Raw genomic sequence first — 26,036 nt, 5'->3', positions numbered from 1 at the left:
GCACTTTAAAGGTTAACTTCCTCTGCCGAAGAACAGGCGTTTGATCCAAGCACAACAGAGTGTAGCTTTTCAACCTCGCTAGCCAATGAGACGAGTTGGTGGGCGGAGCGAGGACTCTACAGAGGCAGGCTTATTGTTGGGGTTTTTCTTTTTCTTTTTTTTTAAGAAAAACATTTCCTCCAACCCCCCCCCCCCACACACACACACCATTTTTTTTTTAGTTTAGTAAATTAATGCAGCAAGAAAGTCTCAAGATCCGGCGAGTTCTATGGAGGTGATGATGGGGCGAGGAGGAAAATGGACCGGATCGAGAGATCACTGAGAGACTTTCCTCTTCGGCTTCCTCGCTGATTACCATGGGAATCCCAGCCCCATGAAACTTGCCCTTAGCTTCCTTCCCCACTTTCGCCCCGAGCGATGGGACACCTTCCCTGCAGCAATAATAACTTATTCGTGGGGAAAAGATCCCGGGAAGCTGGAATCGACAGCAGCGAAACGTCGACCCACCGGGAAAGCAACGTTTCCGGAACAATGCAGCAACTGCATAAGGAGGATTGCAAATTCCCTTGGATATAACTGAGGAAGACATCCCGGGCGCCCGAGGAGATTATCCGTTGGGTTTCGTACTCCCACCCACCCCCAGTTTCCCCCCACATGGCCAATATATTCTCGTAGCATTCTGCATGGTCCAGAAGCCTGGTGCGCGCACTGGGATCCTACTGGAAGGAAGGAAGGAAGATTTCTTTGCAGGGAGCTGGTCATCCAAGCAAAGCTGTTAACACCGAGAGCAGCGCTGGAGTTTAAATGTCCATTTCCCCCCTCTCTCTCCAAGGTGCTGAAACGTGGGGGGTGGTTTGCTGTCCAGGGTCCTGAAATCCCAGCGCCTCGCCCGTCTATGTTCAACTGCCTCCTCTTCCCCACGCCACCTCTAACTGCAAGGATTGTGTACAAAATTAACAAAGAGGATATTTTCCACCATTTTATCCAGTCTGGTATTTATTTATTTATTTTTGTTTCTAAGTGCCAATTCGCTTGTTCTGACGTGTGGACTACAAATTCATCCGATCTGAAAAAATGTGTAACCTCAATGCACTTGGAGTCTACCTTTGGGAGACCATAGTATTCTTCAGGTAGGCTGTTTTCTAAACCACTGAGCTAGGGGTGTATGGGTATTTGAGATTGCAATGATAAGATCTGGCATGTGGGTTGAGTCCTGCTTGCGAGAAGAAAGTCCTCTTTTGGGATATCCCCACATACTTTTCTCTCTCTCGTTATTTTCTGTTTCTAATTGTTTAATTCAGAGTATAAGGACTTCTGACAGCTTTATGAGTTACTCGGTGTAATTAGCACTGCATTCTCTTGCCTGTAACCGCAGTGCTGAAAACGCCAGGTGCTCAAACTGGTAGGAATGCGACAACTAGTGGTGATGGCGAGGGTTGCACTTGTACTCCACGAAACTAAATATTTCATTTTCCGACTTGGGGGGGAAGAATGCAAGTTGAGAAGAGCAATGCTGTGATTATGTCTCTATCATCATTAAACTTTCAGAATCACTTTGTGCTAGGTGAATTATTCTGACTATACCCAACAGATTTAGTAGCAATATATATACCCTACTATGAAATTCAGCTTTTAAAAAAACTTTCCACAAAAGTTCACTTATATGGTTGTTGTTGTTGTTGTTACCTTTGCACATCATAAGACAAGATTGTCAGTGAAATCCTTGCATGTCTACTCAGAGGTAAACCTCACTAAGTTCAGTGGGACATACTGCCAGGTAATTGTCTGTGGGATTGCAGTATGTGTGAGGGTCTGTCTCTAAAATGACTGTCACATACTTCTTTCAAAATATCTTACTAATCACAGGGAGGAAATAATTGTTATTTGCCCTGCTGTGTGAGAATGAACAATGCAATCTTCTGAGATAATGAGAGGTGTCATATGCACACATTTGGAAACCTATATTTGTTTCACAACCTGCAGGATTCAGAAGTATTACACTCCATTTGAGTTGTATGACTAAACCACTTCAACCTGCATGTGTTTTAGTAGAGTGAATATGTTCTTTTGACAGAGAAAGCTGAATTAATGACAGATAGATATTGATACATTTTATATATAGACACATTACCAAAGCAATACTTCTTTCTTTCTTTCTTTCTTTCTTCAGATGCACTATTATAATCTCTTAGATGTCGATAATTAATTGGCTTTGTTCTAAGAAGGTCAGTGTTGGAAGCCTTTTCAGTCTTCCAATTAATCAAAATAAAATAAATAAGACCTCCAGTAGGAAACATATTTGCCCTTCCAGAGGTCATATAATACAGGAAATCTGCATTTACAAAGCATACACATGCAGTGCTTAATGAAAGCATATGCAACCCTGCATGCCATAGACTTCAGTAGACTTATACTGCCCATCTGTGTACAGGATTGCAACCTTAATTCAGCAGAAATGTATCATATGCTTTCACCCTGAACTGAAAATATCTTAAATGTAGATCTCCTCGTGGAGTGTGGTAAGCTAATCTCTATGCAGGACAGTGAAGAGGTTACACTGGAATGCAAAACAAATGAGAGGGGGGCACGCAATATTTAAGAAGAGAGGTGAACATTACGTTCCTAAACAGTTTAGAATGTCAGCAAAGCCTCCTAAAAGAAACAAGAAAGCTTTTCACCTAATTTTATAGCAGGGCCTGTAACAGATAGAAAACAAAGATCATTCCTCCAGTCCAAGGACTAATTCAAAAGCAGGGGATATGTATAGTTAAATATTCCTATACTTCCATCTTGTTCCAGATTAGAATGCATGCACTTTGACTAAGACATGTTTTATATGGAACATATGCATTCAGACTCCTATTCCTTGAGAATTTTAGGTCCTGCCCATTCCATATTCAACTACCTCACAGGCATGTTGTAGAAAAAGAAACTTCATAATGGCTGTATCAGCACAATCCTGTAACGCATACTCAGCCCTACTGAGTTCAATGGAGCTTACTCCCAGGTAAGAAGGTGCAGGATTGCAGCTGATATTACACAGCTTTATGCTGGCGTTTTAAGATATTTGCCACAACTACCCTTCTGGGTCTAAGGAACTTGGAGCAACCTTAACTTGACATCTGCAAATATTCCCAATAGCAACAGTGTCTGTAGAAAAGAGTTTCTTCCCATCTCTTGTACCTTCCACCACCATGATGTTCATCTTCAGCCCAATCATTTGAGATTTTAGTGTAGTGGATTAAGGGCTGTTTGGAAAGTTAATATAAACCAATTATCCCTGCAGAGAGAGTGATATGTGATGTTAAAAATGCAACAACCTAGTAATCCAATAACCCATGATAGAACAGAAATGTGCTGTGCATTAGATAGCACTGGATGCCTCCCCTCCCCACCGATCTGTCAAACCCAAGTAGTTTAGGATTGGGGTAAGAGCCCATACTGCGTCAACACATAGTCTGCAATACAAAAATAAAAAAAAAGGAGCGGGAAGCATATACAGCAATTACATGAGAGATGAAAGCTAAGCTTCTGTTGAAACATAAGGCCTTCTGTAAGCCACTAAAACCTTCCAAATCTGTAGGGATAAATAGCATCTGGTATGTGATTGCAAACATTATGATACTGCCAATATAATATTTGCCTCTCTTACACTCAGAGTATTTTCGAAAGAATTGGATTCAAATGGGCCTTTCATGGAAGAAGTTCGGACATCAGTATCCTTGTATCTGAGCAAGCCTTTGCAGCCTGCAACACTTTCAATATATAGCTAGGCTGAGGCTAAAAGGGAATGGAAAATGGCATTTATGTTTGACAAATCATAGAATTGTAGGGTTACCAAGCCTTGTCTACCAACAGAGTTATAGACAGAACTCTACAAAGTGCTCTCTTTTACAGTATCCTCAAATGCAAAGTGCCAAACTTTGCTGCTAATTAATACAGAGCGAGTGATACATCTAAATGCCTACCTGCCTAACAGATACAATCACAGATCCTGGTTGTCCATACAAGGTGCTCATAATGTACTGAGACAAGTATCAATGTGAGCTTACAAATACATAATTTTTATAAAGTGATATTTTCATTCAGTCTCATTTGTATTGTCGCTGTCTAAAATAATTGTAGCAAAAGTTCATAAACGATCTGTCTAAGCAATGAATATCCAATCCATATTTTAAAGTGGCTGGTCATATCACAGACATAATTTGGGTTGTGCATTGAGGAAGATGGGTGCTAGTGCATCTGTAAAGTTCATTAATCAGGTCTGAGCTTGATTCTTAGCTCTTCTGTGCTGAAATAAATTAGAAGCAACTTCCCTGAAGTTAGTAGGAAGATTGGTTGGTTGGTTGTTGGTTGGTTGGTTGGTTTGGACTTCCAAGAGAAAGCAGCATCAGAGGCTACGTTGCACCAAAAGCAGTCCCTCAGATTCACAGAACCTGTTATACATGGATTAGGCCTTTGCTGTAGTGATGAGTTTGCACTTAGCAGAATAGTATTGGTTGGTAAACTGCAACTTGCTGGCTGTTCAAAGAACCTGTTGGATACACTTAACTACTTTAGCTATCATTTTCCTGCATCTTGTTGATTTCCATTGCAAACACAGTTCTAATGGATGAGAGGCTGCCATATTAACATGTTAATTTCTGTTTCTATTTAACACAAGAGGATAGCGATCTGCTTTTTTGGAATCTCTCTAGAAATAAACTTTTAAAAAAAAGAAAGAAAAAAGAAAAAGCATTACTCTTGCCCTTGGGACATAAAAATGCAGCCGAGATTCCATATATCCAGTCTTTTCATTGTACCTCTGCACTGCTGGATAACATTGCAGTGGAATTTGTAAGAAAGACAGCAAGAGAGGTTTCCAGGACCATGTGTCTAACACCATGCCCCCATTGTTGTTGCTTAAAGGAATGCTTTGTACACACTAAAGGGTGGGGGTGGGGAATTATTATATTTCTGCTCTAGCCTAGTCTTTGCCTAAAAGAGCTTAAACCCCTATTATTATCATCATCATCATCATCATCATCATCATCATCAACTTCTATTATGTACAGTCCATAATTTAATCCCATATTTATCTTTTTATGTTACATCTTTTTTAAAGTTCATATTTGAAATATTCATTACAACATTAAAGAAAATATAATTTTAAACGTGTAATTTTTATAATAGAATGACACTAACATTTCTCTTCCACACTTGAGTTAACAAGACCTCTCGAGATCTCTCTCTCTGTTTGCTTCTTCTCTCTCAATTAGTCAACAGGATTTCTGAATCCCTTTGACAATTTTTAAATGATATGGGAATCTATAAACTCCTGCAGAAGAATGATAGGAATGGGTTTCTCCCAAGTTGGCTTAATACAGGGGTGTTACTAGGTGCTTAAAAGGTTTGGGAAGCAGGGTAATGGCAGATATTTGGATAAATGCATAGGATACCTCTGGGCAAATTTAAGATAGGAATTGACAGGGGTCTCCTCGGCACCACGGTTTGCAACACACCAAACCACTCTGTAAGGCACAGTACATATATTTAAAAAATCAGTTTTAAAAGAGGAAGAGAAGATTTGGGGTCTGACCCTCACCATGTCCCTGGCTGAATTGTTCACAATGCAGCACAAAAAATCTAATGTGACCAATATGGTCGTTGTTTTTAATCCCTCTTAGGTTCCTGTAAGGTATAAAAACTAGTCAGTTAGATCAGTCCAAAGGCCCATGTAGGCTACTATAATTTCCTTCCAAAAGCCACCATCCCAATATCTCTGGAGAGCTTTCAAGCCCTGCACTGAGTTGCTGTCCAAACTTCTGTAATGGTCACCACACTTGCTCCTACTAGAGCACCGGGGTCATCAACTTGTTCTTAATCTTGAATGACTCAGGGCAGGTGGTGGTGTTCATAAAAACGAGGGGTCCTAGCTCTGTAGCAAAGCACATGTTTTGCATATAGAAGGTTTCAGGTTCCACCCCTGACATTTCTGGTTTATAGAAACATGTAGCATATTATGGGGAAGCCCTCTGTCCAAAACCTCAGAAATCTGCTGCCAGTTGGAGTAGACAATTCTGGACAAACAGGCCACATCCCATGCTCCTTAAAAAAAAAGAAAAATGTCTTTATTTCTTTTCTTTTCTTTTCTACAAACTTTATTGAAAACTTTAAAAACTATTACTAATTGTATTTGTCTTCCAAGACAAATACATGTACAGATGTTAAGTCTGGTACTATGCAGTCATCCACATGGCATCAAAAGAAACTTGGAAAAACATTTATGTTGTGGACTAAGTATTTTCCATGGTCGGCAATAGTAGCCATATTGGTCTTTTGCAATCTCAAACATCAACTTTGGGATTAAGACTTGTAAGGTAAAGGTTCAGAATTGTCCTTGGTTGTCCCTTTGTTAGTCCAATGCCCATGACGAGCCCCTCAATAGCCTGTTGTCGGAAGAGTCAAAGGATAAGCGGAAAGTAGCTTTCACATTCATTTGCAGACGTCTATTCAATCTGAGCAATGTAGTACTAGAGGCGGGAGGATTTGTCGCTCTCTCTACAAAATGACTCAACTCTGTAATGACAGCATTTGGAAGAGCAGAGCACTGCAGCAGCCACAAGTCCCTGCAAAAGGCTTGGACAGAGAGCCTTATAGGATGAGCCCCTAGTCTCGTGAGATTTGGCCAAGAAAGATTTACATTCCCAGCATCAGAATGTGAACATTCGTCAATGTGCATTAAGGGAATAAAACCAGCCGAAATTTCTCTACCTTTCTGCCCACCCATACCATGAGCAAATACACAAAGCCTCCTTATAAAAGTGAACTGCAAGGTGTAGGCTAATACAACGGAAGGATCATTATTTTTTACCTGCCGCAAAGTGATTTGAGAATCAGAGAGATCAGAATATGAGTAATATGTTAATTCTGAATTAGGATTCCTATATGTAAGAATGGAATTGTTTCATTTCTCCAAATCTAGGTGCTTAAAGGACCAGTGAAGACCAGTTTCCATTTCTAGCTTGTTTACATCTGGTACTAAAGCTACAGCCGTAACTGCACTTGCTAGGCAAGGAGCCTTCCTTCTGCATAAGCATGGTTAGCAACGTAGGAATCTGCCTTATATAATAATAATAATAATAATAATAATAATAATAATAATAATAATAATAATATCCCACCCATCTGGCTGGGTTTCCACAGGCACTCTGGGCGGCTTACAGCATGTCTTAAAACATAATAAAAACATCAAGCATTACAAAACCTCCTGATACAGAGCTGCCTTCAAACGTCTTCTATAAGTTGTGTAATTCTTCATCTCCTTGACATCTGAAGGGAGGGCATTCCACAGGGAGGGCTCCTTATATCAAGACTGACCGGTTGGCCCCTCTAGGCTCAATATTGTCTGCACAGGCTGGCAACGGCTCTCCAGGAATTCAGACAGGGCTGACTCCAAGCCCTACGTGGGAGATGCTGGAGGTTCAACTTGGAACCTTCTGAATGCAAGACAGATGTTACCACTGATCTCTGGTTGTTTCCCAGAGGATTGTGCTGTGAGGAAAAGTTCCCTAAATCGTTGTCGTCGTCCCCTCCCCCCTTACTTTTAATGCATTGTTATTCTGATTAGTTGTCTTTACAAGTTGACTTCCTGCACTTACTGTCCCTTGTACTTTCACGGGCACTGTGGCAATGGGAAAGTTATTTCCATTTGACACACTGAGTGTTGCGTTTAACGGGATCATCTTTTCAAAGCTTCTAATAGAATTCCAAACGCACTTGCTTGGAAATGAGTTCCATTACTTTCTGTGGAACTTACTTGCAAGCAAGGATGTTCAGGACTACAATCGAAGTAATTCATTTTCCTCCACCCTCTTACTTTCTCACCCTCTCTCTCACACACACATAGACACACACAGAGAGAGGGGGAGATTTTGAATTATTTCATATACTGGCTGTGATTCAAAAATGCCCCAAAGAATCTGGATAAATCAGCATTAGAAAACCTGGAGGAAATCACAGGATGAGAGCCTACAAAAAGGCAATATGCCTAGCTGAAGAGATAATGTTTGAAAGTTTGATTTTGTTTTCTGAGACCCAGTTAAATGTGAAGCTACATTTGTACAAATGAGTAACCAACCACTGCAGGGGCGGGGAGCCCCGTTTAGGGAAGTTTTTAATGTCTGGTGTTTTATTATATTTTTAATATTTTGTTGAAAGCTGCCCAGAGTGGCTGGGGAAAAGCCAGATGGGTGGGGTAGGTATAATTAATTAATTAATTAATTAATATTATTGATAATAAACTTGCTGGGGGAAAACACTGGAAAAAGTACACAGTAAAGTGTCTCATGGCTGAGCACATTTCAGTGGCTTATTAACTCTCATGCTTCCTTCTGTCCATAATATATCCACTATGCCTTTCCATAAAATACTCATGATTATCTCTAAAATTGATAACTGACAGGTACGAAGCACATGGATGTACACAGATTTTACGTAGGTTGAGATCAACAAATAACTCTACTGAAAATTCACAGGCCGCTATTTTCTGTCATGTAAAGTGACAGGCATTGACTTTCATTGCCGAAGACGTGACTGTTTACCTATTAGAAAATGAGAAAGCTACAGTCCTGAATGGAATCAAATAGTTTGCATTCATGGAATCATAGGCCATGCGGCCTAATCCAGTGATCATTAATATCAGCCCTCTGTCCTGAAGCAGACATGTCTGTCTTAACTAGGCCTCATTAAATTTTGCTAAATAAATAGTAGAAGTGAACATGTGTTTTGGTCTGGTTTTAGTTTATTGAAGATTTTAATTATTCTTTTGAATTTTTAAATTTCTGTTTTTAATTCTGTCTCTTAACTGCTTAGACATTCCATCTACAATTGAGTGGTGTGTGTGTGTGTGTGTGTGTGTGTGTGTGTGTGTGTGTATAGTTAAATAAATTGCCCTGTATTCTTATAAGTTTAATAAGTATCCCACCAGAAAATATCAGCAATAAATAAGATACTTCACTGGCAAATGATGCGCCATTGGCAGTCTGCTAGCAAAAGCAGCTAAAGGCAATATATGCCAAACTACACAGAATTTTGTTGACCAAATCATAATCCTAATATTGCCAAACTGTCAGATAATTAGAGAGCCTAATGACTAAGTTCCAATATGCCGGACATCTCCCCTTCTGAAACCACCACACAATAGTCTTCAAGAGGGAGATGACTGAAAGATAGGGAGAGAGAAAAAGGAGAGGATGTGCTCTTCAGAACAAAATGCATTATATATAGACAATTATTCATGCGATATCTTGTACTGTGTAAGCCACTTACTTAGCTAACGCATTGCATCATGTAAATATGTTGCGTTGACAGCAAACAAATGTGTCTCTGTTGCATCAGTACAAAATAAACCATAAGAAATCTTAACTGACAGATTCACTCTCATATCGCATTGCACAGAGATCTTTTTTAAAAAAATAAAAAAAGGAAAAGGGAAAATGCTAAATTTGCAGAAAGGCCTTCAGAAAGCTGAGGTGTTTCGGCCTTCTTTTCTTCTAAGGAGAAGGAGAAATAGTTAGAAAGGGTTTGGCGAAATGAAAAGCAGTGCATGCATGGTACAGCAGTTCTTGCAGTACCATCAATCATTGCACATCGCCTTCAGATGCAAGCCGCCGGCGGCAGCCCAAGATACACCAATAGATGACTCCCAAGACGAACTCCCTTCCGTGTTTGTTTTCATTAGCAGCACACATTTCAAAGGAAGCTGTGCAATCGCAGCAATGTCCACCCACCCCCCAGAAAAAAAAAGGAAATCAATGGAAGTATGAATATATGTAACTCAGGGCCATTCAGCAGTGTGAGAGTGGCATTTTAAGGGGAAATTCCTGCTGCTGCCTCCCACACAAGCCAGGCCTCCCATCATTTTTCTTATTAATGTCCTAGTGGGTTTGAGGAGAGGGAAAGCAACTAGTTCTGTTAAAACCCACCACAGTTCTTTAATGCCTCCAAGCAGAAAAAGGAGGGGTGGAGGACGGACACAAGAGGAAGCTGGTTTCATCTTGGAATATATTAAAATTCATTTTCAAAGATCAAACATTCTAAATAGAAAGGTTCAGGATCATATTCCATGAATTCAAATTTGGGGCTGGCCGACCCCCTTCACAGTAAGGTAAAGGTAAAGGGACCCCTGACCATTAGGTCCAGTCGTGACCGACTGGGGTTGCGGCGCTCATCTCGCATTATTGGCCAAGGGAGCCGGCGTACAGCTTCCAGGTCATGTGGCCAGCATGACAAAGCCGCTTCTGACAAACCAGAGCAGCACATGGAAATGCCGTTTACCTTCCTGCTGTAGCGGTTCCTATTTATCTACTTGCATTTTGACGTGCTTTCAAACTGCTAGGTTGGCAGTAAAGCTCTCTAAAGCTGGACATCACATTTGATGGTTTGTTGCTTGACAGGGTAGATACAAACTCTTCACTCAGGAGCCTGTTTTCCTGTCCACAGTTTATCGCATTTTGCCAGAAGTTTAAATTTTGATGTGGAAATCAGATATGTGAAAACAGATATTAAAGTGCTGCCTCTTATAGCCGAGAACACTCACACATTTTTTTTATTGTTGCTGTTATTGTTGTTATTGAACAAATGCTGAGTGGGCTTCCAAGCAAACAATTTATTTGTGGAGTAGCGAGGTATCGAAGGGAAACACAATGCTTCTCCATCTTGTAGAAGCAAAGCCTTCTTTTAAGGACTGTCAAGTAGAATTAAGGTCACAAAAGTCTCTCGGCCTCTCGGGATTCTAAAAATGGAGGGATTTGGAAATAGTGCATATTCACATACAAAACAAACCCCAATAGAAGAAAATGACAGACTCATTATGAATCATGTTGGCCAAGAAAGTAAAGTGTGGCTCCTTTTTCCACCCACCACTTGCTCTCATAAGGCTGTATCTGGACAGAAACTGCACCAGCCCCTTTTGTTCTGCTCCATCTATCACAGTCACTTTCAAAATCAGTCAAAAAAGCAAAAAGCCATGCTGGCCCATAAGAAATTTCCAGGCCAAAAGTCACAAAATGGTGTGCTAGCTTCATCACGCCAGATTTATGAGAATCGGAAAGCTTGCACACTATTTTGGGACATTTGAGTTGGCCTAATAAAGATATCGTGCCAATACGGATGTTAAAATCAGTGGGATTAATATTTTTCAGCAGCAGTCAGTGGCACAAATGAAGGGCGAGACTGAGGCTATGTACATACTACCCGGTTTGTTGCACAAAAATACAGCTTTTCTCAATCTGGAATCATTCATATTCATCCTTAACACAGTACTTTCAATCTAGATTGAGTCCAAGATCTTGCTGTCCACAAGGTTCGGTGTGATTACTTGATAAGCATTTGAAACCCCACCCCTTGGTTACTTTATCCATGCTTGCACATGCCCCGGGGCAGGTGTGGAGATACCCCCTCCTCCATTGCCAGGACAGACAAACTGCAGGGTAATGCAGAATCAAACTGCAACGAGCTTTTATTTTAGGAATTTATTTTCTCAAGAAGCACTTTTCAGGGGCAAACAATATGCAGCAGATCTCAGTTGTGTGTGGACTACGCAAAAACAATACTGTAACAACAAGTACTCACTCCATTGATTCTAGAATGAAATGTTGTGTGTATGCAGCCTGAGACTAATTCATCTCACTCTTCCACATTTATGTGGATTCCAGAGTGCTGACATAATGCCTTTTGTCAGTAAACAAACCAGACTTCTAAGAGTGCCACTGTTGTGTGCAGCTAAAAAGTCATTGCTGTCTCTTAGAGCCCCTAAGCACTATAATTTTAAAAAATAAATTCTCAGACATCAGTGTTGACAAAGGAATTACAAGGGAAGGGAAATCACTGCACAGACCACATTTACCTGTAAATTCTTCTCACAGAATGAAAAGGTTACATTGATGCATTAAGTGTTTATAAGGGTCTAGAATAGTCAAATGTCTGCAAGTTAGTCTCCAATTTAGTTCTACTCAAAGTAGACCCATTGACATTACTGGACCTAAGTTTGTAATGTCTATTATTTTCTGTGGGTCTAATCTGAGTATGACGAACATTGAACCCAATCCTGCAAGAAATTCTGGGCGGGGGAACTGGCAAGTTTGCTATATTTAACAGAAATGTTGTTTCAAGTAGTTTGATAAATAGCTATTGCTATTACCGTATTCGTAGGGAATCCATAACTGTACTTTGATCATCACTATTTATTTATTTTAAAATATCATCCTGGTACCAGGATTACAGCTAGATGCAAGGGCTGCCTTGATAGGACCAGCTCAGGGCTTCATGACTGCCATGGCAATATGTCTCTCAATATGTCAATGACCCCTAACACATAGTGCAGGGCATGTTCTTTATTTTGCTAGTGTTCTTTGCACTAGGGCAGGAAGCGGGGCTCTGAATTTGAGGGGGGGTTAAGGTTGTCTTGGTCAAACAAAGCGGGTGGCGCTGTGGTCTAAAACACTGAGCTTTGGGCTTGGCGATCAAAAGGTCGGTGGTTCGAATCCCCACAATGGGGTGAGCTCTCGTTACTCGGTCCCAGCTTCTGCCAACCTAGCAGCTCGAAAGCACGCCAAAAGTGCAAGTACTTCCTTACCTCCGGCAGGAAGGTAAACGGCATTTCTGGTGTCAGTGTTCTGTTGCGCAAGCCACATGACCCGGAAAAACTGTGAAGTGACAAGCGCTGGCTCCCTTGGCCTATAAAGCGAGATGAATGCTGCAACCCCAGAGTTGTTCGCGACTGGACTTAACGGTCAGGGGTCCCTTTACCTTTACCTTTTTAAGATTGTCTTGGTCAAACCATTGTCTGGTGGATTGCAGGATGGTGGCTGCTACTCCCCTGCAGGGGTGGAGGACCCAATAAAGATGATCCACCCCAGAGACTTCTGGAATCCAATGGATTCTTGCAAACCCTGGGGAAGTTACCAGGTGGCAGTGCTGGTGATCGTATCAATGCCCTGGACTTGATATGGAATGGCAAAGAAGCTTATGTCTGTGCTGACTTCATGGTTGAAGCAAGTGCAAATGAGATGGCCAGTCCAGCATCAGGTCCAGTTTTGCGTGATTCGTCTTTGAGGCCTAAGAGTGTGGACAAAATGCTTGAGATAGTGTGGTCTCCTTGACCAGTGTGTCCTGAACCCCTGTCCTACCTGGCAGCAAGTCAGTGTGCCACGTTCAAAGTCCGAGGGTCAATCCACACAAGCAAAGTCCAGAGTCTGAAGGTCAGGAAACAAGGTTCAGGGTCAATCCAAGTAGCCAAGTCCAGCAGTCGAGATACAGTCCCGAATCCAACCCAAAGCACAACCCCATGGCAATCCAGGAGCATCCAAGTCAAGGCCCCATGGGCAGTTGAGCAGACAGAGCACCCCAGCTCTGTTGCCCTTTAAAACTTTGCACGCTGATTGCAACATCTGGGCTTGATGAGGCATGTGGCCCTCACCTGCTCCAAGCCTACTCCAGCTGTGGAATCACACACCTTCTCCCAGGGCTTGGGAGCCCCAGCTGGCCAGCTAGAGAGTTGGGCTGTGGGGCCTTGCCTGCTTCAGCCTCCTGCTTGTTTCTCCCTATGCCTCAAAGCCTGCCATGTTCATGGAGACAGGGCCTCCTCTAGTGATGAGTCCTGTTGCACTGGCCCCCATCCCCTTGTCATCCCCCATCATCCTGTGAGTACTTCATACACCAACCTCTCCTTCCCCATCCCCAGCTTGCCCCTGTGTGTCTCAGTCCTGCATACACCCCTCGCTGTGATCTTCTTCTCCTTCTCCTTCCCCTTCCCCGTTGTCCTGCCAGTTCATGGCACCATGTCTGTCATGGCTTGTTCAAGCAAGCCAGGGGACTTGACCAGGTGAGCTCAATTTCTGGTGAATGTATCAGCAGGGCAGGTGCTCGATGCCTTGAAAGAGGTGGTGCTGTGTCCACTCCTTTAAAAAAAACACCATACTTGATCCAGAGAAAGTGGACAACTACCGCCCAGTCACTAATATCTTCTTCCTGACAAGGTAGTTGCCTTTCAGCTTCAGATACTCTTAAAGGGTATACCAGCCTGGGTTCAGGTCCAAATCAACCTTGGTCACCTTACTGGGTAACCTTTATCAGGAATGAGACTGAAGAAGGTGAGATCTGTTGGGGATGATTGTGCCACATTTGCTTGGAATTTGGTGTGTTGCAATTCAAAAAGAGGACATTTTCGATACAGACCACCCAACTATGGAACTCATTTTCCTTCCAGATAAGATCTGTGAGCTTTCACTACCAGTTAAAAACTCGTCTTTTGGTTGGATTTCTTCTCTGTACTCCGCATTTTGGTATTTTTATTTGTACTAGATGCTGTGGATTGTTTGATGAGGATTGTAAATGTGTTGTGCGCTTTTCATTTGTTCAGAACATTTTAAGCATTGTTGTGAAGGTATATTGCCTGAAAAGTAGTCTATAAATCTAAATACCTTGTTGTTGCTGTTGTTGTTTGAAAGATAGTCTCATTAATTGCATTTGGGCTGACTTCTAAGTAAGTACTGTATGATTCACATTGCAAACATACTTGGAAATAAACCTCGTTGGTTTATGTTCACATGATCTTTGTTCACTCTGTGATGGCTGGTTCCAGTTTCAGGTGGCACTAGACAAAGTGTTTCCTCTTGGGAGGCCAAGTTAATTTACCTGGTGACAGTGCCAGGCAGAAGCAGCATCTGCATTGCTCTGGACAATGCTGGGTGCCTAGATCTAGCTGTCATTTTAACTCTTCACCATGCCCTGCTGCAATGCTTTGTTTGGGCCATTGTGGGGGACTTAAATGGTTAGACCCAGCTACCAGTGCTGCTGGGTTGGGAAAAATAATTCAAAGGGGGAAGACAGGGCAGGTGTCAGTGATGGGGGATGTCAGCTGGGGGCCTGGCAGCTGCCGCGGAACACCAATCCACAGCTCCCATTATCCAGGCAAAGCATGCCCAACTGAAATAAATGGCAACATTCCCACTAACTTTACTGTTCTGGATGGCACTTCTTGTGTTTAGGATGGATTCACACATGCATAGGGATCAGTTGGCATCTCATCACCTGATAGCATCACTTAATGACCATCAGCTGAATAGGAGGCCTTTCACTGGCTACGAAATGATGCGAAGTTTGTTCATGGTGTTTCATTTTATGTTAGCTGTCACTCATATGCAAGGAATCGCTCAAGACTGCAGTGACTGAGCAGTGAACATCCATATGTGAATTCACCCATAGGCCATCCCTTAGCTATAGAACATCCTTTGCCAACAAGGTGGCCTCCAGATGTTTTATGCAATGACTCTCATAAGCCTCAGTCAACTGCACCATCACAGTGGCCATGCTGGTTGGGGTTGACTTGAAAACATCTGGAGGGTGCCAGGTTAGGGAAGAGTGCTATAGGATCATATGCAGACTGTACTATAATTGCAGTTCTGAGCCTAAAGATAAGAAATGCAAATGGACCAAGTTAGAACTTTTGCTGGACTAATTTCTAAGGATATAGGAATGTGAAACTTTCAAGTTCCACAAACCGCTTCATCAAATTGCTGCCTGATAAAGACTTCTGTGTGAAATGAGTTTTCACATTTGAACACTGATTGTTCTTTAAGTGTATGGCACCTTGTTTATTTTGCATTTCTGTCTTTTAAAATATTTTTATTGTTACAGAAACATTACGGTGTGAGTGATTTGTGATGGACTGAATTGGTTATCATAGGGTGTTATTTTTAAAAAAAGGTTTGCTGTGCAATTTCATGAAATCAAAGGCAACAACAGATTCTATATATGCTAGATGTTGCATCTTCAGTCAAGAAATATATAGGAAGAGATAGATAAAATCCACTGCTGCTTATAGAAAACCACAGCTGCAATCTCATATCCAACTTTGACAAATGATAAGAGTCCATGCATGGAGACCGCCAAACATTTATAGCAAACTGCTCCTGTGTGCCACATCCATGCAAATACAAATGTTATTAAGATGAAGTGATATAGATAGAATAGCATCAGATAAGTAATAGGGAAATCAAGGGACGTATCCAAGCTATGCTGCAGTAAATGAATATGCTCCCAATGGTTTCAAGAGGCTGTAGTTATGGCTTTCATTCATTCTTGACTGCAAATGAGACACTGACAGAATTATACATTCATTGTATTCTTACAGCTCTGATCCTCCAGGTATAGGAGATGGCCTTATGATGAGCCCTTCACATCTAAATCTTAAACATAAGTCTAAGTCCCATTGATTTCAGTGTGCTTAAGTTTGCAGCATAAACATCATAACCACCAATATACTTACTGCCTAGAGTGAGACAAAAAATAAGGCATGTGTATACATATTTTAGAGGCTCAGAGTTTGTTCTGTCGTAAAGAAATATGAGCGTCTCACCAATTCTGCTTAGGCCTATGAATGAAAAGTGTGCATTTCCTAAATGCTCAGAGTGGTCTACATAACAAATATTGTCTCAGCAATCCTTACAGCAAGATGAGAGCATTATGACCCTTCATATTACAGGGGGTTGACTGAGGATGAGACTCACTTAGGTTGTGAAGTGACTTCACATCTGTGGTGAAATTGAACTGATAGTTCAGCCATTTAACCACTGTGTTATAATATGGAAATGGATGGACAGATAGATACGGTAGATGTGGTTCATGACATGATCACAGCCAGCTTAATCGAAAATGAGATAGGATTATGCTTATACCATACCAAATTGCTTGCCCCATACCTTGAATTGCAGGAGTGGTCCATCTCCTACAGTGGGCAATGTCATTAAGGTGTATCAACTCATCTAGTATTATAGGCATGTACAAGGACAGACATTTCCAGTTGCCTCTATGACCTTGGAGCCAGGGTCCTCTGGAAAGTCATGGACAGTAAGCTTGATGGGAAATGTTCGTTTTTTTCCTTGGGCACATAATAAAAAAAATCCAGAGTTGTCATTAAGGCTGTAGACAAGCCATAATGAAACTTGCCGCTTTGCAGCCACTTGCAAAGAAAAAAAAACATAAAGAAAGGGGGACAGTGACGGCCAACCTGAATCGAAATATTAACCATTTCAAAAGAAATGTTTATAAATCAAATGAGTGAATAGTGCAAGAAAGGAAAACAGCTTCTAGTTAATGTTGTTGTAGTTTGGATTCCATCAAAATGAGAAAGGATGTCATTAATTGCATACAAGGGATTCATCCAGAGCAACACTCCCTTTTTGTTGTTTCTGCAGTTGGGCTTTGGCTCATTGGTGGCTTGCTTTGCTTACGAGGCTGTGTGTTCTCCTTTTGCTCTGCGACAGTGAGCCACCTTTTGCTTAGCAGAGTCCTACCGCAATCTCAGCCTGCCGTGGCTCTCCTTGGTTTTAATCAGTTTAATTGGGCTGTTTTATAGGTTTGGAAGAAGCTTTTGCAGCAAGGAGATACGGGCGAGAGGATGTGGCCCTGGCACATAATGTTCACTGCAGTCTGAAGCACATTTATTTCCTCCCTCTCCTTTTTTTCAGCATTTCCATTTGGAAAGAGCCTTCCGAACGACTAACACGACATGTGAGGGCAATTTTACCCCACCTATCGTCTCCTGTGCTTTTTGTTTGCATGTACAATACAACCATCTTCCATGGGGTTCCCATAAAAAGGGTGTAAGCATATAATGGGGGAGAAGGGGGTCATCTTGGCTGAGTCACTGCAGACAGAACTAAGGACTCTTCAAGGCCAAAGAGTTTGTGACCTGGAACTAAGTGGTCAGACTCTAAAAGCTAAAGACCACAGCAGGCTCTCTCATGTTCCCAGTGAGCACTGGCTGCAGTTTGGAATTTACACCCTCATTGAGCTGGTCTGGCATCATTCTGCCCATGGCTGTAATTCAGCCACTGATGAGGTTAAGCTTTTTCAAACAATGGGCTTCAAGTAAGGCTGCATAAAGGGGAACCATACCGGAATGAAGGCATCTTCTTCTATTTATCTCCATGTCCAGTGCTTTTTTCCTATAAAAATGTCTAGGAGCAATCCCATTTTCCTACTCATATTGAAATACTGACCCTCAATGAGGTCAAACTTAGATTCACAAAATGTTTAGGGGGTATGCGTACCCCCAGAAAAAAAAGCACTGCCCATGTCAGTTTCAGTTTATTGGTGAGTTTTTCTAATTAGGCTGTTTCCCATATAATTTGATACCATTGATCCATGCTTACTCCTGACAGGTCTCTCGAAAACACACACAAACATAACCCACTCACACACAAAAACAAATCTCACTACAGCCAACCAAAGACAACCAACCACATCCTAGGCTACCCACAACCTCTCTCACCACCAAGGAAATACAACAAGCGAATAGTAAGAGAACCCACACAAGTGACGCTGACACAAAACCCCACACATACACTAAGTAGAAGAATAGAGGCATTGCCACCCAACCCCACTCACTATTCCCCCCCTCCTATTTTCTTCCTAACCTAACAATGTACGCAACACTAATGTCTCACAACAAATAAAACTGATCTGTAGAAAACACAACTTGAAAAAAGAGACAATGCGCGTATTTTTGTAAACCAAGAAATCCTTAATAAAAATATATTTTTAGAAAAGAACTAGGGGGCTCTGAACTCTTCCACAGCCATCCCCCTCACTGGCCTGCTTCACACCTCAAATGTTTTTTGCCTGGCTGGAATGTGGCCTTGAATTCTGTTGATGCCTCTTGCTTTTCTGGATGCAGGGTAGAGGCTAGTGTGTGAGCATGTGTAGAAACTATTTTACAATAAAAATGTTAAATGTCCATTTGTTGCCCCACCCACTTTTTGCCTCTGTGTTCTCTGGTGTGTTGCCCAGAATGGAATGAGACCCTCAGGCTGAAAACTGTTACCCACTCAGTCTATATCACATTATAGCTGGTCCATTCTCTCTCACACACACCCCTCCCTCAGCCACTGCAAGTTGCTTTTCTTCAGCAGTTTGCACATCCTCCATGCCTCTTTGCACTTCTTATGGTATTTGATCTTATGCTTTCCTTCTGCCATCTTCAGGACTATCAAATTTCTGGCTTTTAATACCCTGTAAAATGTGAGTCAGCAAGTCAAATTTCAAAATTGCTTTCCTTATCTTTACTTCTTACTTCTGTGATATTCTGTCATTTCATCTCATTTGCTAGGCAAAGAATTATAGGACACTTTATTTGGGATTTGTGTATGTTCATGTGGGTGCCTTTTGTTTGTTTTTTAACAGATAATAATAATAATAATAATAATAATAATAATAATAATAATAATAATAATATTTATTATTTATACCCCGCCCATCTGGCCAGGTTCCCCCAGCCACTCTGGGTGGCTTCCAACAAAATATTGAAATACAGAAATCCATAAAACATTAAAAGCTTCCCTAAACAGGGCTGCCTTGAGATGCTTTCTAAAGGTCTGGTAATTGTTATTCTCATTGACCTCTGGTGGGAGGGCATTCCACAGGGTGGGTGCCACTACCGAGAAGGCCCTCTGCCTGGTTCCCTGTAACTTGGCTTCTCGTAGCGAGGGAACCGCCAGAAGGCCCTCGGCGCTAGATCTCAGTGTCCGGGCAGAACGATGGGGGAACAGAAGCAGAGGGAGGATATTTTAGCCACATTAGAAGCACTGAAAACTCCTGCATATCTTGCAGAAAACTACCCATTCAGAGGCCACACACGTCAGCCAGAAATACATTCAGAAAATGAGCCTGGCTGGTTTTTTAATTGAATTATATACAAATATTGATTGTGCTGCCCAGTTTAATATTTAATCTCTCTCTCTCTCTCTCTTTAAAAAAAAACTATGCTTTCTGAAGATCCCCCCCCCCAGGCATTTTAAATTACTGTCTAATTATTTTTATGCAGCAGGTGGCAGAATATATATAAAAAGTGCTAATGCAATAATTAGAACTACACTTTGGAGAAAGTTTGAGGGCATTTGAGTCCTGTCTTCTTCAGGAATAGCCAATTTGGTGTCCTCCAGATGTTGTTGGAACACAACTCCCATAATCTATTACCAATGGCCATATTAGCTGGGATTGATGGGAGTTGGAATTCAATAACATCTAGAGGGGTCCATGGTAGCCACCCTTGTACCAAAGTTAGACATGGGGAACCTTTTTAGTCTGGTCATGGTCTGAGGGAAATTGGCTCATGGTGAAATGGGAAATCCTAGGGGGCCAAGTCTGGACTGTGGGATGAAGCTTTCCCATCCTTGATCTAAGTATATTGAAAGATAAGCTAGAGGCATAAGGTTACAAGCCTATAAATTGAGGAGAAAGAAATGAATTAGGTATGTGCATGTACGGAAGACTCAGAAGGTGGTCTCAGCTACTGCAGAGTCTAAAGTGGGTAGGTCAGAGAAAATATCTAACAAGAATCAGGGAGGAAAGAACCAGTTGAATATGAAAATGGAAAGAAACAGATAAAGTTGTGCAGGTTAGGAGGAGATGTGTTTGAAGGAAAGAATAGCTAAAGCAGCTCCAAAACTGTCAAGATTCATATAGGATGGTGCCAACAGGTTCTGTTTTTCAGATACAATCTTGAGAAAATGGAGGGACACTCTCCTTGAATCAGAGTACAGAGGGCATGATGCTGAGATGCCATATGAAAATATTCAGAAGGCCAATTTCTGATCCATGTTGTATGTTACATTGAATATCAGAGCTGATAGATGTATACCAGGATATACCATTTAATCACTTATTTTAAATGATAATATCCATTACTGAAGGAGCAAAGTTAGGTAGGTCACCAGTTGAGATTGGTGCACAAAACAGGAATGAATGCAGATAACTACAATTAAAAATGGTGTCTTGCTTTCTCATTTGGCATATTTATGAGGCATGTCCCCGATTATTTTTTTCCTGTACTTCCATTTGCCAATGATACTGAACATCGCTCTGTAAGCCGCCTGAGTGAGAGAGCTATTTATTTATACAAAATTGTATACCCCGCTTTCCCCTTTCAAACAGAAACCACTTGAATATATTTATGAAAGATGGGTTTATATTGTGATGAAAAGTGCCACCCACCAATGACAGAGCAGCATCGTTGCTTGAAGTAAAAGGAGCCCTGGTGGAATCAGACCAAAGGCCCATCCAGCCCAGCATCCTGTTGTCACAGTAACCAATCAGAAGCCCACAAGGAGGACCTGAAACACAACAGCATCCACTCCATTTTTCCTTTCCAGTTACTGGCATTCAGAGGCATAGTATCCCTGATGCTGGAGGTAATTTAGCCTTATCCTCCACAAATGTGCTAACCCCCTTTTAAAGCTCTCCGAGGTGGTGGCTATCGTGACATCTTGTGCTGTGTGAAGAATTACTGCCTTTGTCGCAAATCTTCCAGGTCTTAGTATTATGAGATAGGGAGAAAAACCTCTTCCTGTCTACGTTCACAGCATCGTACCTAGTTTTCTCACGCTTCTCCCAATTGCTGCCTTTACTCTAAACTGAAAGGCTCCAAATATTGTAGCATGTACTCCTAGGAGAGATGTCCCAGGCCCGTTTTTTATTTATTTTGGTTGTCCTTTTCTGAAACTTGTTTCACTCTGCAATATGCTTCTTGAGTTGCGGCAGCAACATAAGAGATGAACATCAGCTGGCATTCTTGATGGCTTTCCTACCTTTGAACAAAAGATTATTCAAGAATGGTGGATTTATGGCAAAGCAATAAGGCACACAAGAAGTCAATGTAGTTGTGTTGGGTCACAAGGAAAAATGACAAATGCCTTTATGTGGGCAAGCAAATCATCACAGAATAGTGTGCAAGTGTTTTAGCTGGTAAGCAAAGCAGGGGGGGGATGGGAGTGATGTTGAAGCCATGGAGTCTGCATCTGGGCACAGTCTTACAATGGAATGGCAGAGGGGATTGCAGACATTCAAATAATGATGCTTAGGTCCTCTGCAGGTATCAGATTGCACCAAGTGTTGGGTGGGGCTGATGAAAGTTGTAGTCCAAAACATCTGAAATGCACCAGGTTGGTGAAGGCCGTGTTAACTTCAGTCCCCAAGCAGTTGCATAGTGATCACTGCGATCTAATTCCAGGTAGAACTTGCTTCCATCTAAAGAACCGTTTGTGTCAAAAACAGATTGGACTTGTGCTGGGCTCCTACAATAGGTACCAGTTCATCTTAATAATGACTCCTTGTGAGCACCTCCTGACCGCTACCTTTCTAGTGGTGGCCATTAACCAGCAAAGCATGGAGGTTACTTTCTAACGTGGACCAGCCCTCAGCATGCTTAAGAGCAGAGCTGCAGACACACTGGTTTCTTGGTGCGTTATTTTTGAATGAGTGGCCAGGGGTGGGGAAGGATGGTTGGATACGATGCAAAATATTATGACATTCAGCAATGTTGGAAAAGAGAAAGCTTCTGACAGTTGACAGAGAAAGTGTGAAAATGCTCACAACTAGTAGCACCATTCAGAGTAGCTAAGGACCACATGCTTTTCTATGGAAAGGAAGGGTTTACAAAACAAATGTGCCTGAGTCATCTGCCACGGATGGGGGAAGCCACTGTATGAATGGCCTGTTATTTTTAAGAAATAATTCAGCTACCCCATTGCAACATTGATATCCATGTTCAGGAAGCACTGCAGATGATAGAGCTGGTGTGCTGCAATGGTTAGAGTGCCAGACTCTGACCCTGGGAGAGTTAGCTAAGTCCTCTGCAGACCTTCCCCACCCACAAAATGCAGAAAGCAAATGGGGAAGCAAAACATCCTCTGTTGAGGCCTGCAAGTAAAAAATGGTAGCCCTAATTACCTTATTTGCAGATGCCTCCATTTCGCTGCAACTGTAACCAATGGCGTTTTGCAAAATCCAGCCCTGCCTAGAAGACTAACTGATTCAAAGGACTGGTGATAATTTGCAGGAACCTTGCATTTTCAGCTGTGCCATTCAGATTCCATTGTGGCATTCAGGCAGCGGCGTAGCTAGCCGCTCGGGTGCCTGGGGCAGTGCACGCGCCCTGCAGTCAGGATTGGAGTGAACTGCCCATGAGGGCAGGGCAAGCTGCCCATGGGGGCAGGGCGAGCCAAAGCAGGGTGCATTGTGTGGAGTCTGTCCGCAGCCTCCCCCTCAGCTGTAGGGTGGCTGAGGCGGTGGGCAGATGCAAGCCCCGAGCTGCTCACAAAAGCAGTGCAGAGCTTGCAGATGGTCCACCCGCTGCCTCCCCCTCAGGAGAGATGTGTGGCTCAAGCATGCTGCAGGCCCCACACTGTGACACCCAGTGTCACCTCACCTAGCTACGCCTCTGAATTAGGCAGATTCATGGAGGAGAGGGCTGTTAAAGGCTACTAGCCCTAAAGGCTGTGCTCTGCCTGCAAATTTGGAGGCAGCAATGCTGTTGGTGTTTGGAAATCACTCGAGGGGAGAGTGCTCATGCAGTGATGTAGAAAGGGGCGTGTGGTGGGTGCGGGAGTTATTTTTTCAAAAACACACATTTTTGCCATTTTATCAGCCCCTCACGGATGACACCCAGGGCGGTCCACAACCACCGCACCCCCCTTTCCTACGCCTCTGCATACAGGCTAAGACAGCTGCTTGCTCACATCAACATGAAATAATCTCCAATCACTTTCTTGTGTCATTGCCAAAAACTCATCTCTTGAAGCCCAAGAATCACTGGTCAGGTAAGCAATCAATTGAAACTACCTCTAAGCAACATGGAACTTTAGAAATGATCAGGCAGCAAACAGCCAAATGAATATCCAGTTGTTAAGAATGGGTTCCTGGATCTGCTGGATCTCTCAGCGGCTTTTGACACCATCGACCATAACATCCTTCTGGACCGTCTAGAGGGCTTGGGAGCTGGGGGCACTGTCATGCAGTGGTTCCGCTCCTTCCTCCTGGGCCGTGTTCAGAAAGTGGTGGTGGGGGATGAGTGTTCAGACCCCTGGGCGCTCACTTGTGGGGTGCCTCAGGGTTCTGTCCTCTCCCCCATGCTTTTTAACATCTATATGCAGCCACTGGGAGAGATCATCAGGGGGTTTGGGCTGGGTGTCCATCAGTATGCTGATGATACCCAGCTCTACCTCTCTTTTAAATCAGAACCAGTGAAGGCGGTGAAGGTCCTGTGTGAGTGCTTGGAGGCGGTTGGAGGATGGATGGCGGCTAACAGATTGAGATTGAATCCTGACAAGACAGAAGTACTGTTTGTGGGGGACAGGAGGCGGGCGGGTGTGGAGGACTCCCTGGTCCTGAATGGGGTAACTGTGCCCCTGAAAGACCAGGTGCGCAGCCTGGGAGTCATTTTAGACTCACAGCTGTCCATGGAGGCACAGGTCAACTCCGTGTCCAGGGCAGCTGTTTATCAGCTCCATCTGGTACGCAGGCTGAGTCCCTACCTGCCCACTGACTGTCTCTCCAGAGTGGTGCATGCTCTAGTTATCTCTCGCTTGGACTACTGCAATGCGCTCTACGTGGGGCTACCTTTGAAGGTGACCCGGAAACTACAACTAATCCAGAATGCGGCAGCTAGACTGGTGACTGGGAGCGGCCGCCGAGATCACATAACACCGGTCCTAAAAGACCTACATTGGCTCCCAGTACGTTTCCGAGCACAATTCAAAGTGTTGGTGTTGACCTTTAAAGCCCTAAACGGCCTCGGTCCGGTATACCTGAAGGAGCGTCTCCACCCCCATCGTTCTGCCCGGACACTGAGGTCCAGTTCCGAGGGCCTTCTGGCGGTTCCCTCATTACGAGAAGCCAAGTTACAGGGAACCAGGCAGAGGGCCTTCTCGGTAGTGGCACCCACCCTGTGGAATGCCCTCCCACTAGAGGTCAAAGAGAACAATTACCAGACCTTTAGAAGGCATCTCAAGGCAGCCCTGTTTAGGGAAGCTTTTAATGTTTGATGGATTTCTGTATTTTAGAATTTCTGTTTTTTTTTTGGAAGCCGTCCAGAGTGGCTGGGGGAACCCGGCCAGATGGGCGGGGTATAAATAATAAATTATTATTATATTATATTATTATTATTCCAAAGAGACCCCTATTTAGCTCACATCTTAAAAACAAGTGGGTTGCATGTGTAGGCTACACTGCCTTTCTGGCTGCAACAAAACCTCATTTATCCAGAAAACCCATATGTGGGTCATTTTATTATACTGTAATATTTGTCACAAATGTATCTTCCACTGCCTCCATAGGGATCAGGGCAGTTTACAGTAAAAAGGCACTAAAATCAAATCCACATAAGGAATCTAAAACATTGATAAAATTCAATAAAAATACCAATTGCAGCAGACAACTGGATCAGTACTAATAGCCCCAGAGCAAACCAAAATCAACAGCAATCATGTATTCCTATTGAAATAGAGGATTGAAAGACAGAAGCAATTGGATCTACAAGGAAGTGGTGGATACTGGAGTCTCAAATTTCAGTAGCACTCTTTGTGACATCAAAATTCGGCACCCCACCTTCTTTTTTGCATCAAAGTTGTGATGCCCCTCAGGCTCTGAACCCAGTGTGACCGAACCACCAGTCACACTCCCCTAAATCCACCTATGCATAAGCAGCGCCGTCTTAAGCGCTCCCGGCGCCATGGTGTGCCGAATCCTCCGGCGCCCGCCGGATCCCTCTGGCACCCTCCCGCCCCGTTCCGGCGCCCTCCCACCCCGTTTCCCAGCGCGGTGGGCGGGTGGGCACCGCACGCAGCGTGGGTGCAATAGGCGCTGCTGCGTGGCAGGCGGGCGGGCAGGCGCAGCTGCGCGGTGGACCGGTCAGCCAGCGGGTGGGCGCAGCTCGCGACGCCCTCCTGGTGGGCCGGCGCCATAGTGCCCTGCGCCACCCAGCCTGCACGTAGGGCCGGGCCTGTGCATAAGACCAGGAAGTCCCATTAGTTAGCATCTTGGTAACTACTGTTGTGGGTACAGTCACTGCTCTTGTCTCTGGCCAAATCCAAAAAGTGGAGGAGAGAATATTCTTAGATTTCAGTAAAGGCTGTGGTAGTGTCACAAAATGCAACAGCAACAGTGGTGGCAAAAGGAGCACACGTACGTTCTCAACATTTTTCAAAGTAACTTCTCCT

General features: G+C 43.1%; 1 protein-coding gene across 2 annotated transcripts in view; it reads left to right on the top strand.

Annotated features, from left to right (window-relative positions):
• The first annotated feature begins 219 nt into the window (after positions 1–219).
• The window catches only part of GLRA1 (glycine receptor alpha 1), an 87,481-nt gene continuing 61,664 nt past the window's right edge, over positions 220–26,036 (top strand). For both annotated transcript variants that reach the window (XM_035105715.3, XM_088662025.1), the window contains exon 1: positions 220–1,130. In XM_035105715.3, coding sequence (XP_034961606.1) covers positions 1,075–1,130 — 56 coding nt within the window. In that variant the 5' untranslated portion in view covers positions 220–1,074. The remainder of the gene's footprint in view (positions 1,131–26,036) is intronic.

The sequence above is a fragment of the Zootoca vivipara genome, chromosome 2, assembly GCF_965207765.1.
Source record: "Zootoca vivipara chromosome 2, rZooViv2.hap1.1, whole genome shotgun sequence".
Taxonomy (NCBI): Eukaryota; Metazoa; Chordata; class Lepidosauria; order Squamata; family Lacertidae; genus Zootoca; species Zootoca vivipara.
The sequence above is the reverse complement of the archived record's forward strand: the minus strand, read 5'-3'. Positions and strand labels throughout refer to the sequence as shown.